We start from the raw sequence: 15,822 nt of genomic DNA on the forward strand, positions 1-15,822 counted from the left end.
CTAGTTGCATATCATATTCTAAATAAATGAGATACTGGTGACATTGCTATTTAAATTCTACCTTTTTTTTTATTTTTTTTATTTATTTATGATAGTCACACACAGAGAGAGAGAGGCAAAGACATAGGCAGAGGGAGAAGCAGGCTCCACGCACTGGGAGCCCGACGTGGGACTCGATCCCGGGTCTCCAGGATCGCGCCCTGGGCCAAAGGCAGGCGCCAAACCGCTGCGCCACCCAGGGATCCCTAAATTCTACCTTTTAATAATGCATTCTTTTAAATTTATTTTCAATATGTCAGTTATTCAGTTTATGATAAAGATATGTCTGTGATATTTAAATTAATTCCATGCATTAAAAATCATAAATGGTGTTTTTGCACTAGAAGTTAATACATAGAATATTCTGCTTGTCTGTGATATTGCCATATACTTTATATGTTAATAAAATTGTTTCCATTTTATATCAAAGTACTATGAAATACAAGTAATGTCAAAAACATTCTTAAGAAATTTTCTTAATGAACTTTAACCTTATTTCCAAAACTTGCCACTTTGGTTTTAGACAATAAGCAGAAAGCAAGGAAAAGAAAAAGAGACCAGTGGTGTCTTTCAGTGATGAACAACCTGTGTAGTCCCTTTGTTCTAGAACTCTGAAAGTCAACTCTCTTTGTTAAGAAAGCAGTTTGAAAGACTGAATAGAAACTTGATTTTCACATTCTTTACTGGACACCTTTATTATATTACTTATGAATTTGGCCTTAACAGGAAATGTCAAATTATACAGTGTTGATGCTTTTCATTGATCTTTTACCCATTTAGCCCTAATTTTGTTTTATTTTGATAAAAATAGGTGATTAGCTAGATTATTAATGGATGATAAAAATGTGAAAGTTTCTATTCTACATTAAATTGATCACCGTTAAAGGGTAAAAGAAATTCATCAACCAGTATTTTCCTTATAATGTACATAATATTAAATAATTGTGGTTTAATTTGAGTTTTTTTTAACTTTTTTTTTTTTTAAAGATTTTATTTATTGAGAGAGAGAGCAAGAGAGAACATGAACAGGAAGGGGAGCGGGAAGCAGGCTCTTCACAAGTGGGGAGCCTGACATGGTGCTCCATCCCAGAACCCTGGGATCATGACCTGAGCTGAAGGCAGACACTTAACCAACTGAGCCACCCAGGTGCCCCTAATTTGAGGTTTTTAAACGAGGGACACTGTTCAGGATTTCCTAGTATTGTTTGTTTCCTTGTGGAAATTCAAGTTATCAAAATATTCAGATTCCGTATAAATTAAAAAGAGATGTCACCATGTGTTCTTCTGTAAGTTTATTTTGTAGGTCATTTTTATTTTTGAAAACAGCAAATTTTTGTTTGACTCAGTTTATAGTAATAATAAGGAATTATAAGAGGTCTTAAATGCTCTCAGATGGATGTTTCAGTTTTCAGATGAAGACCAGTAGTTCAACTGTAAGGAAACAAAAAATCAAAACATTTAGGATTGCATAGATCAGAATAATTTACTTTGAAAGTATAAAAAACATTACAAAGGGAGTTAATTCTATCTGTTGTGTTTTGATAGGTCAAATACCGCTTTATTTAACCTTTTTACCTGAGTACATTTTTCAAGTAGAACTGGTTTGCTTTTTTTTTAATAATACCAATCAAATGCAATCTGATACAAATGTAGTAGGTTAAAGGATTATCTGATTTTGGATTAAAGATAGTCTCTAAACATTTTGGTTTATTTTTTATAGTTAGGTAGTTCTAGATCACTCTTTTTTTTTTTAATGTGTCCTCTGACCATTCAAACATGATAATTGATGACTGATTTTTTGTTATTTAAAAAAATCTTAGAGGTCATTGGAACTCTACTTACATTGTATTTTTAATGACATTCAGTAGGGAGCATATTGAGTTAATTGGTTCCTAAGATGCAAGATACAGAAAATAAGTACGTATAAGATAGGGAAAATAAATACATACACTTTTTCCTAGGAGACCAATTTCAAAATAAAAATATAACAGAAATGTAGGGTGGAAAACCCTGTTTGGCTCAGTTTTGGAAGTTCAAAAGCAACTCGCCTAACTAGATGAGATTGTGTGTTACTTTCATGTACATCCTAGGGCAGGCAATAATGCACAGTAGCTTTAGGAAATGTGAATCCCGTTGGTCATATTCTCAGCGATTATACCACGACCACTTCCTGGGCTGAGAGAGCTCTCCTTTTCCTCATTCCTAGAATGTCATTTATCCAGAGCTATGGGTAAAAAGAAATACTAAGTGAAGTGTGCTAGAACAGGAAAGTAAAATCAGCTCTGCAATGAAGTTTCTCAGTGGTCACATTCTGCTAGACATTGGGAGCTCCTTTTATGAAGGCTTAGAATGTGGTCTTGGCACTCCAAGAATTTAGCATGTAATGGAGTGATGTGAGATACTTCTGTAGCATCTGTGTTAACACATGGTTTCAGGCATTTTAGAATTCTCAAACTTTTAACAAATGATAAATGAAAAATGTGATGGTAATGAACTTTTACTGTATATAGGAATATGATTATTTCTTTGTCAATGTTGTCCTGACAGATAAGCTACTCCCTTGAGAGTACTCTCTGTAACTTAGTCTTTTTTTTTTTTTCTTTCTTTCTTTTTTAAATTAAAGCTATGTAAGTAACGAGATTTCCATTCAGCTTTTTAAGTCTGGCCAGTAGACGTGCACATATTTAAGCCTTTAAGTGCTCTTGTGGTAGATAAATGAGCAGAAATTAAAAAAGCTCTGTAAAGACGTATTTTATATATATATGTATATAAATAAAAATATATTTTATAAAAATGCTGCTGCTACAATTGCAGGTCCTTTTGGAATAAATCATGGGATTGAGCTTCATTCAGATGTGGTGGAATATGCCAAGGAAAAATTGGAGAGCTTCATCAAAAATAGTGATAGCTTTGATAAGTAAGTATTCTTATCTATAGTTTTGGTTTGAAAGCAGTTGATAAGTAGATACATATTGACATGTCTCTTCCTCAGTGCTGTTAGTTTATTGACCTGAATTGCTCAGTTGAATGAAGCAAAAATCAGTGTGTATAAAATGACTGAAAAATGAAGTTAGAAAAATTATTTGATGCTATAATTTTTGTTCTATGTAAGTCTGTAGTAGATTACAAATAAATCACTTATAATTCTGTATTACTATCACTTTATTAGTAATTAGAGTAATATTCCCATCATTAAATATCATACAAGTACCTTTTCTGAAAATACAATATTCTTGCATTAGAAAATTTTGTCCTGGAACAGGTTTTATGCCTTTGGAATGGTAATTTAATAGTTCTTCCCTCTTTATTCATAAAATAAGAGAGATACCTGTTAGCATACAAAGGGCTTTCTTTTTTTTTTTTTATAAATTTTTTTTTATTTATTTATGATAGTCACACATATATATATAGAGAGAGAGAGGCAGAGACACAGGCAGAGGGAGAAGCAGGCTCCATGCACTGGGAGCCCCACGTGGGACTCGATCCCGCGTGTCCAGGATCGCGCCCTGGGCCAAAGGCAGGCACCAAACCGCTGCGCCACCCAGGGATCCCCTCACAAAGGGCTTTCTTAAAATGTTCAATTACCTTATAATATAGCTAGAGTTAGTTATTATAGAAATACATTGATATATTTTTGATAGGGTTGTGTTTGAGCAATTTTTTAGAAAACGATTTTTTTTTTGAACTCGTATTTTTGAAGAAATACTGCACAGATGTTGGTTCTTAGCCTGGCAGGGGAGTGTTCTTGGTGTGTAATGTTCTAAAATTCAGCAATGATGGAACTATGGAGCAAAGGTGTCTTCTGCTAAAGTCTATGAACTCTGTGAGAGTATTTAAAATTTGAGGACATTTATATCTCCCAACCAGTGATATTTTTAAAGAAAGAAAGTCTTAAAAAGCTTAGAACACTAGCTTAGAACCCAGTCACCTTAGATATCAAAGTTTTATTACAAAACCGGAGTTCCAATTCGGCTTGTTAAGAGTGGGTCTTCTTCACTCACCTCTAGACCCTGGCCATGACCATGAAAGGTGAGAAACTTGTTTTTTTTTTTTTTTTTAAGGTGAGAAACTTGTGAGTCTGAATCAGGGCTGAGGGCTTTTCTCTGGAGAGTTTTAGGCTTGAGACAGTACGATTAAGGACAGAAAAGACCCTGTGAATGTCTGCTGGAGTATGTTTTCCTTTTCTTCCCCCTTCTCTGCCTTTTCTCTCCTGCCCCTTGCCCTTTGCCCATGTGGCACTTGATTGGTCGAAGAACAGAATTGCTGCAAAATCCTTGGTGTTACAGAGGGAAGGGGAGGTCTTGTGTATAGATAGGTATGATTGTAATTGGGGTATTAAAGACTTCAGTCAGACAGGCTTGAGAGAATTGGAAAATTCTCAGGTTTTGAAAATGTTCAGGTTTATTTTGTTGTTTAATTAATTCAGTGTGTTTGAGCAGGCTACTTGAATTTTCTGCATCAATTTGCTGAACACCATCTTTTATTTATGCTTGTTTTTTATAAATAATTAAAATTTAATTCACACTTTGAATCATTTTGCAAGTGCTTACCGTGTTGGTTCATATTCTCTTTCCAAGAATAGCATATTGTTTGACAGAAATAAAAAAGTTTTTAGCTGTTATTTTATAAAAAATTGGTATTCAATTTTACCATTCTTTTGTGTTTAGTATTTTTGTCTGATGATTGGTAGCATGTTAAATGCTTAGGATGTAGACATGAATATTTTTTATATTGTTTTTAGAACTATAGAATTTTGAATTTATTGAATTCCTATTATATTTTGATGCTGAAACAGTATACACATAAGGACTTTTTGAATACATTTGAACTTAGAAAATATACTATTAGAAATACACTTAGAAAAGTACTATTAGTAAAAGCCAATGTTTACGCCTATCATAAGGTTTATTATATATTAGATAGTAATACATTTCAGGGAGAACACATCCAAGGATGAACCTTGAATCACTGAAGCACCTCTATACAAGTATCTGTGGAGCTCAAGTTTATTGGTGGCAAATGGGCCTAGTCCTGAGAAATACTAAAATATCTCATTATTCAAAGCATTTCTATGTTGATGAAATTTACATGCTAAATAATCCGTAACAGATAAGTTTGAAGACTACATATTCGTGTCTCAATTAAAAAAAAAAATTCTAAAATTGTTTCCATATAATTGTAAAACAGATTTCTTTGTATTTCTTGAGTTTTGTTACTCTGTTATACAGATTTGTTATTCATAAAATGGTGGGTGAATCATAAAATGTGTGACATGACCTAAACGTTTCTTTATAATTTTCATTAGTCTTGTTTTTTTATTTAAAATACTCAGGCTTTATAATATAGTTGTTTCTGAAGTGTTGCAACTTGTTTTTAAAACAGATTCATGCATTAATAAACTAGGCTGAAAAAATTAGTTCTGGAAATGTTATCTATTCTGGTTTTCAAGTAGTGTGAAGTATTGGTTAAATATTTCAGATTACAAAAGTATCTTGCATACAAAGTGTAGTAAGTACTGGGAAAATGTTTTGTTTTGCATAAAGTAGTGGTTGAAAGCTTAGTAAAGTCATTGACTTAACTCATTGGACTCCTTTTTTGTCTTTTTATATTATTTGGCTTTTGTGACAGAAATTATAAAGATATAATAATGTCCATTCTAGTGTTTTGATGATTTCCTAGCAGTTTTCCTTCATGTTTGTGGATGATATTTTTATTTATAATCAGTTTTTTGAATTTGAAAAACTTGCCAAAGTGATTTTAAAAATCCCATTTCCAAGTGGTTTCATTATATTTAATTGCATACAGGTCATCAAAATACATATTTTAATTAACAAAATATAAAGTAACTCTGTTACATTAATATCTTAAGTAAATTATTAATTAATATTAATTAAATTAATATCTATTTTTGTATTCTTCAGTACCAGATTATTCTTGATCATGTGTAACACAGAGAAGAGATAGCTAAAACCTAATACCTTCCAGTCTTATCCTATTTGTTTGGATCTATTTTAATAAATTCTTTTTTCAAAAGTATTGTTATGTCACTTATGATTTAAATTGCATCTTTAAAATTTTCCTACAAGTATCTATTGGAGATCATAGTGAACTCCAAATATAGTAGGTGGGAAAGAATCTATAAACTTAACCTTAAAATATATAAGGTAAGGTAACCTTTTAAAAAATACAAATGTGTGTTTTTGTGTGTACTTTATAAAGCAAACTTGGTTCCTGAGTCTTGAAAGTAGTATTTTTTTTCTTTTAGGAGAAAGAATCTTTATTATAATGTATGCATTTTACTTTTCTTTCCATGCCATACTCCTGTATCAGCAAATGAAATAATTTGAAGAGGCTACTCTGAATTTACTGTATTTGGAGATGGGCACGAAGGGGGAGCTCTCTTGTATGGCTTTTCCCTTTGCTCTACCTGTGGCATTTCCAGATTTGCTGAAATTTCCTTATAAAACTGACATTTGGTTTTAAAGGTCTTCCTAAACACGGGAAAAACTTTTCCAGTAAAAGTTAGTAACTATTTTGGACTTCCTGGGCTAGCTGGTCCCTGTAGTAACTGCTCAACTCTGCCGTTGTAATGCAGAAGCAGCATTAGACACCATGGAAGGAAATGGGGGTGAGATGTTCTAGGAACATTTTATTTACAGAAACAAGCAGCAGGCTGCCCTCACTTCTGCTCTTCACACAGACTCTTTAGAATACCTTTGTTTTAGCCCACTCTGATCTAGACAAGTCTTTGGGCCTAGGTTTTAAAGGCCCTTCAGTGTCTGGCTTTCATAAGGGAAGAAGTTTGGAGAAGGTCAAGTTATTATCAGTATTTGTGCTCAAGCAGTAAGCAAAATAATCTCGCCAGTTTATAGTAACTTGGAAGAATAAGTTAGTTAAAGTAGCCGGAATTGTAAACCTTTATCCAGTTTATACTTTGCAAATGGTGTTTGGTATAGCATTTGTTTATAGCAATGTTTATGTACTTACATGTGTACCTGTGCATGAGGTTGACTTAGCACTCTGGAATGCATGTTTTGGAGTGTGCCATTTCCTTATAAGAGATTGGTCGATCCTATCTTCCCTCCCTTTCAAGGATACTGTTAGCTGACTTTGGAAATATTCTAACATCAGCAAAATGAGTGCAGTGTAGTCTGATTTATTTGAAGATTTTCATTCTGTTCAAATGGAGAGGACTTTTGTTTCTATATAATTTTTCATATAACTGAGTCATGATAGGAGTACTGAAAACCGTAATGAGGTAATAAAAAATAATAGCACCTAATATGTATTGTCTGTTCATTAAGTACCATGTACCATTCATTCTAAGTGCTTAATCCACGCCCAAGAGGCTATATTGATGTCCACATTGCCCAGGTAGGAAAACTGAGGAATAGACAAGCTGTGACCTCATTAAGCCAGCCTTTTTATTTAGTTCTGATTTAGCTATGATAATGTAAACACTGATTTATTCTAATATTTCTTCCCAGCAGTAAGCTGCTCCCCATGAATTATAGTCAAGCAACTTAGCCCAAGATGCAAAAGTTGAAGCAGCACTTATTTTTTCATCATTTACTTCCCTTATATTAGAATTAAGGAATGCTGTTAACATGGTTAAATGCATGATAGCATTTTTATTACAAAGAATACCTACCTGTTCATTAATGAAACTCACTTATGGTGTGAGTTACTTTTGAGGGCACAGATGACTCAGAGAAGCAATGCAGTCCTCAAATTTAGTTGAGGTATAAGTTTTAAGGTAAATGCACAATTAGTATACTCTTCTGTGTTTTAGAAGATTTGTTTAATTGATTTATGACAGTATCTAGTGGCCTAAGTTTATCTTTAATTATAGGTTCATTTTTCCCATAATGTGGTTTTATTTGCATTGGAAAAATTAAATGCTTCTATATTCTGTCAACTTTATCAGTAGAGTAGTCCTGCTTCATCTTTAAGAGAATTATGCATACTTGAAATAGTTTTGTTATCTGTGACTACATATTCAACATTATTTCAAAATATTTCTTAGATATTTGAATATTTTGATGCACCAGTAATGTTCAGATGTTAGTTTTATAACAGTTATTACAGGTCCTGAACAGTTTTTAATCGTGACCAACATTCAAATGGTGGTAACAGAAATGCTTGAGAATAGTCATCAGGGCTGTTTATCAGTTATATATTTTTCCATTAATGAGAAATGGCATTGGGAAAAGTTGGATGGCTTCAAACACATTGTTAGGGGAAATAATTGTTGAAATACTGAAGGCTTACTTTTATGTGATGTACCTGCACATTTCCTATAAAGCATTTAGAGATTGTTTTTGATCTATGGATTTTCCAAAAGCTTCACTCAATGGAAGAACACTGTATTTACTTACTCTTAACACTTTGCTTTAAATAATGCTTGAATTATTCTGAGATGAGTTTGGTGCAGTTGGAAGGGAAAACACTTGAAAAGGTAAAGTAATTGATTTTTAAAATTTTACTTTATACTATAGCTTAATTATTGATTGTAAGAGTTTTTGAGTAGTATAACTGCATTTGGAGATCAAGAGATAATGTTTCCCTGGATTTTCTTCCCAATGGAAAATTCTGAAGTTTTGTCTTGTTTTAATTAAGTAGTCATAGCTCTTAAAACCCAAAATGTGTATTTTGACAAAGTGTTTTAAGAAAAAGGTTTCTGTGATTCATTTGGCAGATTGTTTTGGATGAGGTGTGAGAACAAGGTAGGATTCTTTCCAATGACCTTGAAATCCTTTATTCCGTTGGAATAATTGTCTAAACTTTCAATGACAGCATCCTGTGGCACATGATAAACTAGGTGTGCAAATTTTCAGCCCCCACTTCAACAGTGTATTGAAGGGGAATGTTGTTTTTTCTACTCTCAGTCAGCTCCTAGACCTAGACTATCCGTCTAAGAGGGAAGCTGCAGGGCAAGGCTAGGTCACCCTGATCTCCTAGCAGCTTATCAAAAGAATTATATGGGCAAGTTGGCAAGGTCCCTGCTGTGAAGGAAATCATCTGTCCGTCTCCAGACGAAGATATTCCAACATGCACCTATAAAGAAAACCACTGCTAAGGTAAGTGATGAGAATCCCGGTGGTCTTTTGGGCAAGTGTTCATGTTGAAAACCAAGATAATATGTGCTCTATATTTTACTGCAAATGATTTCCAGTCTACATTTTAGTAAGAGTGTGTCAAATATTTTCCCTCTGCATAAGAGTCTAAAAACAATTACTAAATTTTCAGATTTAAATCAACAAACTATAAGTCTAAAGTGAATTAATTTATAGTTATTACACACATTTCAGAACTGTTTATTTTGTATACAGATAACTTACATTGTTAGGTATAATTCAGTGTAATTTAGGAACGTGAGTCATCTCCATCTGGGAAATTGTGTTTGAGAAATTTTCTTCAAAGAATAAAAATGATTGCTACTTTTCATTTTACTAAGTCATAAAATTTTAATGAACTTTTCTAAATTAAGAATAAAAATTATGGCAAGTACATGTGAACCATACTTTCATGAGTAAAATAATAATCACATAGGAAATGCCATTTTGGTACACCTCTTGCTTTTCCTCTCCCCCTCAGGTTTGTGGTCAATGTGAAAAAAAATGAAATTTGGATTTTCTTTTTTACTATTTTTAACCTAGATTTTTTATATATAGATCTATAAATAGTGTAGTACTATTTTGTAATAAAGTGAAAACTTCTGATTAGTTTATTGCTAAAGTCTTCCAGATTATATCCAACTTGTATTTGTGGTTTAAAAATATGTCCTTTGCCTCTATAGAGGTTTGTGGAAACCTAGGTGAGATGCAGCTTTCAGAAGATAGTGAAAGCTTATGGAAGAAAACGTTTTCTTTATTTTTCTGTCTACAGTGGAAGTCTGAGTAGGAGTTGTAATTTACTCTTGATAACACGGTAGCCCTCATCCATATCTCCAGTCAGTTGTTTAGTTCTTTGCAAATATCAGCATGAGCGTGATCTGACATGGGTAGGAGCATATCCATAAAACATAGGCCTAAACATTTTTAATCATAGACTTTATCAAAAAGTATTATTAGCTGTGGAATTGGTATACTTTTGTGAAATGCTGTTAATAAAAAATAAACCATAGTTTTAATATTAGAATACAAAATGTCTAAGATCCTCAACTATGTACCTAGTTAAAAATATTTAAGCTCATCTCTAAGTCCTTTATTAGGAAAGATAATCCATTACCCATTTATTTGTATGTATGTATGTATGCGTGTGTGTGTGTGTGTGTGTGTATACATATATATATAAAATGGTATGCAATTTGCACATTGTTTTGTGTTCTTTACTAATGTGAAGGATTCATGTATTACTGGTAAAAAAAGACCAAGCCATAGTTACAATAAAGAACCCCCAGATGGAACACTATCTATGGTAGATGTTTTCCTTAATAACTACTAAATTGGTAGTGTTACAAATTTTTTGTGATGTCTTTGGCATATGAATTTTATAATATATTCTAGGTGTTTTAGTGCCAACATTTAAAAATATTACAGTGTTCTCCAATTTTATTTATGTCCTTGAAGTTTTTTTTACTATTTTGTATCTAGAAATAGTCCAGTCCTTAGGAACATCTCAAGTTTGATTAAATTTTCAGATTTGAATATTCTTTCAAAGAAAGTTAATTTGACTGTTAAATGAAAGTGTTAGGATCCCATATGTATTTGTTAGAAATATATGTTCCATTTGCATTAGTAGAAATTTATAGATTTAGAGATTTGATTTTCAGTGTAATTATCTTTTGTAATTCTACCTAAATGGAAGCAAATATACTTGTTTTGATCTGCATTACTGGGGAAAGAAAGCATTAAATTGTTTCCTAAAGTTATGGTGGCTTATTTAAGGTCTTCAGGAGGGCCCAAAAAAGTGCCTTTCAGTTATAGGACAGTTAACTGACTCATTAAAGGCAAGGATTTTTTTTTAATTATTTGAGGAATTATTTGAGGGTTTTTGTGTTTTTTTGTGTGTGGTTTTTTTTTTTTTTTTTTTTTTTTTTTGCATTTTGAGAAAACTGTATTCTGTAGTGTCAAGTTACAGCTTCTATAGTGACTAATAAAACAAGAACCATCATATTGATACAGAAAGTGTCATAGGCACATATTTTTCCTGTAACTTTCTGGGCAAGTCTCTCTGCTAGTCCTGAGATTTTATTTTGGGTTCATGTTCTAAGTTGATAGGTGGAAAAATTGACAAAACATTTGTTTTTTATATGGTTCACTCAGTAAATATATTTTGAGGACTATAATAGGTAATGGAGATACATCTAAAATTCAGAAGAAATATTCACGTAAATAGCAGGAAAACCAGGAGAATATTTCAAAGGGAAGATTGTGTTAAGGAGAAAGTATTTGAAGCTTCTAGTTACTGGTGATAGTAGAAGGGTATTTAGCATCTTCAGTTTATGTGGCTGAAATACATATACACATACATACACGCGCATATTCACCGCTACACACATAAGTATAAAAGAAATATTGAGCTATTTTATATTTATTTTGGACTAAATCTTTGAAATCCCATGTGAATTTTATCCTTATAGTGCATTTCAATTTGGACTAGCTGCATTTTAAAGCCTCAATATCCACATGTGGCTAGTGACTACCATCTCGGCTCTAGATTACCCTGTCTCATCTTTCAGATCACAACTTGTTGTTTCTTAAGGAAGCTTTCTCTGATTCCCTAGCTCTGTCCATTTCTTTACACTTTCAGTCTTAAGGAATCCTATTCTCTTCCTTCAGAGCATTTATCATAGTTTAAATCTTTATTCCTGAGATTCTCTGATGCTCATCTATCTCTTTCACTAACTGTAGGCATGATTGTTTCCCAGTGTATTTTCAATCTTTACACACAACTGGTGCTCAGTAAATAATATTTCACTTAATGGATTGTGCTCATTTGTAGTATAAGGAAATTTGACCAGGATCACACATTTGATTTTAAAATCAGGCACCAAATTCTTTCTAATTAATTTTGCTGTGATAAGGATGTATAAAATATTATTAATCTGAGAAGTGGTTTTAATTGTAAGGTGTTTACTTGGAATGGTGTTGTCCTAGATCATACTTCTGTAAACTATCATGTATTTTTAACAAGTAGACAGATTTTAAAACCATAAGCATATTTTTGAGTTGATTTAACAGACTTGATAAAATAAGTTTTAATAATTTAATTTTTAAAAATAAATTCCCTGCTCATATTCATCCTGAAAATAAGACTGACTTAAATTATTATAAAATTAAATTATTTAAGTTGAATTTTTATAAGAATAAATATTTTTAGATAGACTTCCTTGAAAATATGAAAATAGTCTTTTTCATTTTAAAGAAAGCTTATTGTGAGTTTGGTGAAGTGATTAAACCACATGATCTGCATTATCTGATTAGTTGAAAGTCAAGAAATTATACTTTGGCCATATTTTAGACAATCATAGGTTGTACCATAATCTTGAGTTTAAAAGGAATTTAAGCATGGTCCCTAACCTAGGTAAGTTTATACTTTTCCTGTGTACTATGCAAGTAGCAAGAATGAGATACTGTTAAAACAGAGTTGGATAAGATTTCATTACTAAAACTGGTATTTGAACTGTATCTTGAAGGGATAGGAGGCATTTATCATGGGAAGAATTTTAGTCAAAGGAACAGCATATATACACAGATAGAGAGTTTCAAAACATTTTATAATACTTCACTAAGCAACTAGAAGCACACAGTTGACCCTTGAACAACATAGTTTTAAACTGTGCAGGATGGCTTAAATGCAGATTTTTTTTTTATTGCACAGTACTATAAATATGTTTTTTTCTTCTTCCTTATTTTCTTAATATTTTCTTTAGCTCTATTGTAAGAATATAGTATATAATACATGTAACATACTAAATATCTATTAGTCAACTGTTCATGTTAGTAAGGCTTCTGGTCAACAGTAGGTTATTAGTAGTTAAGTTTTTGGGGAGTCACAAGTTATACTTGGATGTTTGAGGGAGGAGGTCTGCACCCCTAACGTCTGCCTTGTTCAAGGGTCAACTGTAAGTCAGTCTGGCTGCAGCATAGTTTGGCAGGAAGAAGGGGGGATGCAGGGGAGGCAGAGCCAGGAAATGAATCTGGCAGGACAGTTTGATGGTAGGGTCATAAAAAGCCCCATGTGGTACTATAAGGAAACTTCACCCTATCCTATACAGTAGGGAACAAAACCATGGAAGGGACTTGAAAAATGTGACTAGCAGGGAGGCAGTTGCAGTGAAGGGAAAAATGAGGCATGGACTTACCCTAGTATGTGGGTGTGGAAAAGAGAGTATGCACAGATTACTCACCCCACCCTAACCCCTCAATCCTTCCCACCCTTCCCTTGACCCTTCCACTTAGAAGACAGGATACTGAAAACGGCATAATTCTGGTAAATTCTTCTTTAAATATTAATGAAGATAATGTGTCTGTGTTTTAGTGAATTTTAATGGAAACTTGTTATGTAATAAGTCTATTAATTACTAAAGGGCAGGATATGTTTTATAAAGCAGAGATGATTATGATTCAATCAGTGTCATTTTTCACTGCATGCCGAAACTTTTAATATAAATTATTTCATTCTCAAATAATAGCCTGATTTTGCTGTGTGGTCATATTAACTTTAATCAACTTAAAAGTAAAAGGATATTCCATGAGTTAGTTTTTTAAAAGATTACATGTTTTATTAGTGCATTGGGATTTTAATTAATGTTACATGTTAGTAACTATTTTCCAATTTGTTAAAATTTAAGGAATAAAGTAGAAGTCTAAATAGGTTAGTTTGTAAAAGCATAACTCTATATACCATGAACCAACACTGTAACCAGGAACAGGTGGCCTGGATAAAATGCATAAAATGCCTTTGCTTTGAAAACAGTATCTCCTTTTGTTGCATAGGGAGATCACAAAGCAGCAGTAACATCCTATAACAATCCTGTAACATAGCTCTGCTAAAATCTGTAAGGAAAATCTCCCTAATCTTAGTGGTTGCTAAGGTATGTGGTCAGGACATTGATGTCTTTTCCTGACAAAACTTTCCACTATTAGCCATAGCAAAAATATCAAACAGAGATGAATACTGCATGAGCCCTTCCCATTGACACTGGCCTGTCAGCTTTTTTTTTTTTTTGGAAAGGGCAGTGGAAGGTGAATCTTGTTTGTTTGACCCTTGTGATTCTCATCCTTAGTATATGTCATTTGTGGGGCATCATAAGATGGGTATCATGAAGGGCTTTTCATTATATTCATTTTTTTAAGCTCTAAATGAGGTTTCAGTTTGGCAAAAAATAGGTTAATGTTTTGTAAACATGTGCACTCTATCATTGATGATAAAACACTATATTTGATCAGTTAACCTTCATAAATATGATATTTAAATCAAATTTTGTAATGATATTTATCCTAAAATTAATTTTGGTAACTTCACTGTTACAAAAAACTGAATTATGTTAATTTTTTTAGATTTAATATTTTATTTAAATGAATTAAAATATATTTGTTTTTTCATGCAGATTTGAGTTCTGTGAACCTGCATTTGTGGTGGGTAATTGCCTCCAGATAGCATCTGACAGTCATCAGTATGATCGAATTTATTGTGGGGCTGGTGTCCAGAAAGACCATGAAAACTACATGAAAATATTACTGAAAGTTGGAGGCATTCTAGTCATGCCTATAGAAGATCAGGTAACTTTACTGTCCTTTGCTTAAACACAGTAGTTTAAGGTGGGAAATGGAATCAGTGAAAAGTAGGTTTAATTTTTAGAGAAGTACCCACCATAGATCAAAACTTGAAATGGAGTCTTAATTACTGAACCAAAGCAGATATAGAAGAAATTCTTTATACTAGGATTTGAAGAGATTTGGTCTTTCACCAAGAGCTTAGCTACCACCTACAGGGTGTTTGCCAGCCAAGTCGTTTCTTCCTACAGTTTCTTTACCTGGAGCTTGTTTCAGTTGGATGTAATAATCTCTACTAGCTGCTCAGTTTCAAACATTTTTTTAGTTCTTTGAACATGAGAAAAAGAAAATCTATTTGGGATTTGATTTGGACTGCTTAAATCCATTGAAGAGACAAGTAAATTTTTAATTCTTCATTTAGTACTACATCGACTCACTTGAAAATATTTGCTTGCCTTCGGTTGAGAATTACTAAGTATAATAAATGCATGAAAATACTGATGTATTAAAAAATGGGTGGAACTTTCAAAAGGAAATTACTTTAAAAATGTACAAAAATGCAAAAAAGTACAAAAATGCATTTCAAAAAAAAATCTGTAATACTTATTTTAACCTAAGTTTGAGATGTTTAAAATGCTTTGTGGTTTATACAGTAGAAGATAAATTGTGTAAGACGACTGGGACCTTGCCTGATCATTTTGGAGTTTATAATCTTAGGGAGTCCCTTAACATCACAGCATGTTATTTTCAGTTAAGTAGATTTTTGCCATTACCTTGTACTGTGCTCTGTGGCAAATTGTCCGTTATTAAAGAGACATAATATAAAACATTCATTAAAAAACACTCCTGGAAAAAAGTTACTCAAATGCTTCTGGAGTTGAGACTCCCAGATGAACAATCTTCTGTTTTCTGTTAAAGATATATCTTCAAACATTTAAGATATAGCTTCCCATTGGTATTTTATTAAATATTAATTATATACTGTTATACTGATGTGAAATATAATGCACTGACTTTTATGGTAGAAATTGAAAGTATTAATTCAACTTGATCAAGCCAT

At 32.5% G+C, this 15,822-nt stretch overlaps 1 protein-coding gene and 1 long non-coding RNA gene across 9 annotated transcripts in view; one reads left to right on the forward strand and one right to left on the reverse strand.

The window, feature by feature from the left end:
* PCMTD1 (protein-L-isoaspartate (D-aspartate) O-methyltransferase domain containing 1) overlaps window positions 1-15,822 on the forward strand; it is a 67,603-nt gene that overhangs the window by 40,361 nt on the left and 11,420 nt on the right. For 7 of the 8 annotated variants that reach the window (XM_055318360.1, XM_055318367.1, XM_055318365.1 and 4 more), the window contains 2 exons: window positions 2,854-2,956; window positions 14,597-14,768. In XM_055318360.1, coding sequence (XP_055174335.1) covers window positions 2,854-2,956; window positions 14,597-14,768 — 275 coding nt within the window. Of the gene's footprint in view, window positions 1-2,853; window positions 2,957-8,927; window positions 9,120-14,596; window positions 14,769-15,822 lie in introns of all 8 variants that reach the window. The other variant, XM_055318368.1, reaches the window with a different exon arrangement.
* Window positions 1,062-15,822, reverse strand: part of LOC129505354 (uncharacterized) — a 34,130-nt gene continuing 19,369 nt past the window's right edge. Inside the window, exons 2-3 of the long non-coding RNA XR_008663512.1 lie at window positions 1,882-1,931; window positions 1,062-1,470 (exon numbers count right to left, since the gene is read on the reverse strand). This is a non-coding gene — a long non-coding RNA (uncharacterized LOC129505354). The remainder of the gene's footprint in view (window positions 1,471-1,881; window positions 1,932-15,822) is intronic.

This window comes from Nyctereutes procyonoides, unplaced genomic scaffold, assembly GCF_905146905.1.
Source record: "Nyctereutes procyonoides isolate TBG_1078 unplaced genomic scaffold, NYPRO_anot_genome, whole genome shotgun sequence".
NCBI lineage: Eukaryota > Metazoa > Chordata > Mammalia > Carnivora > Canidae > Nyctereutes > Nyctereutes procyonoides.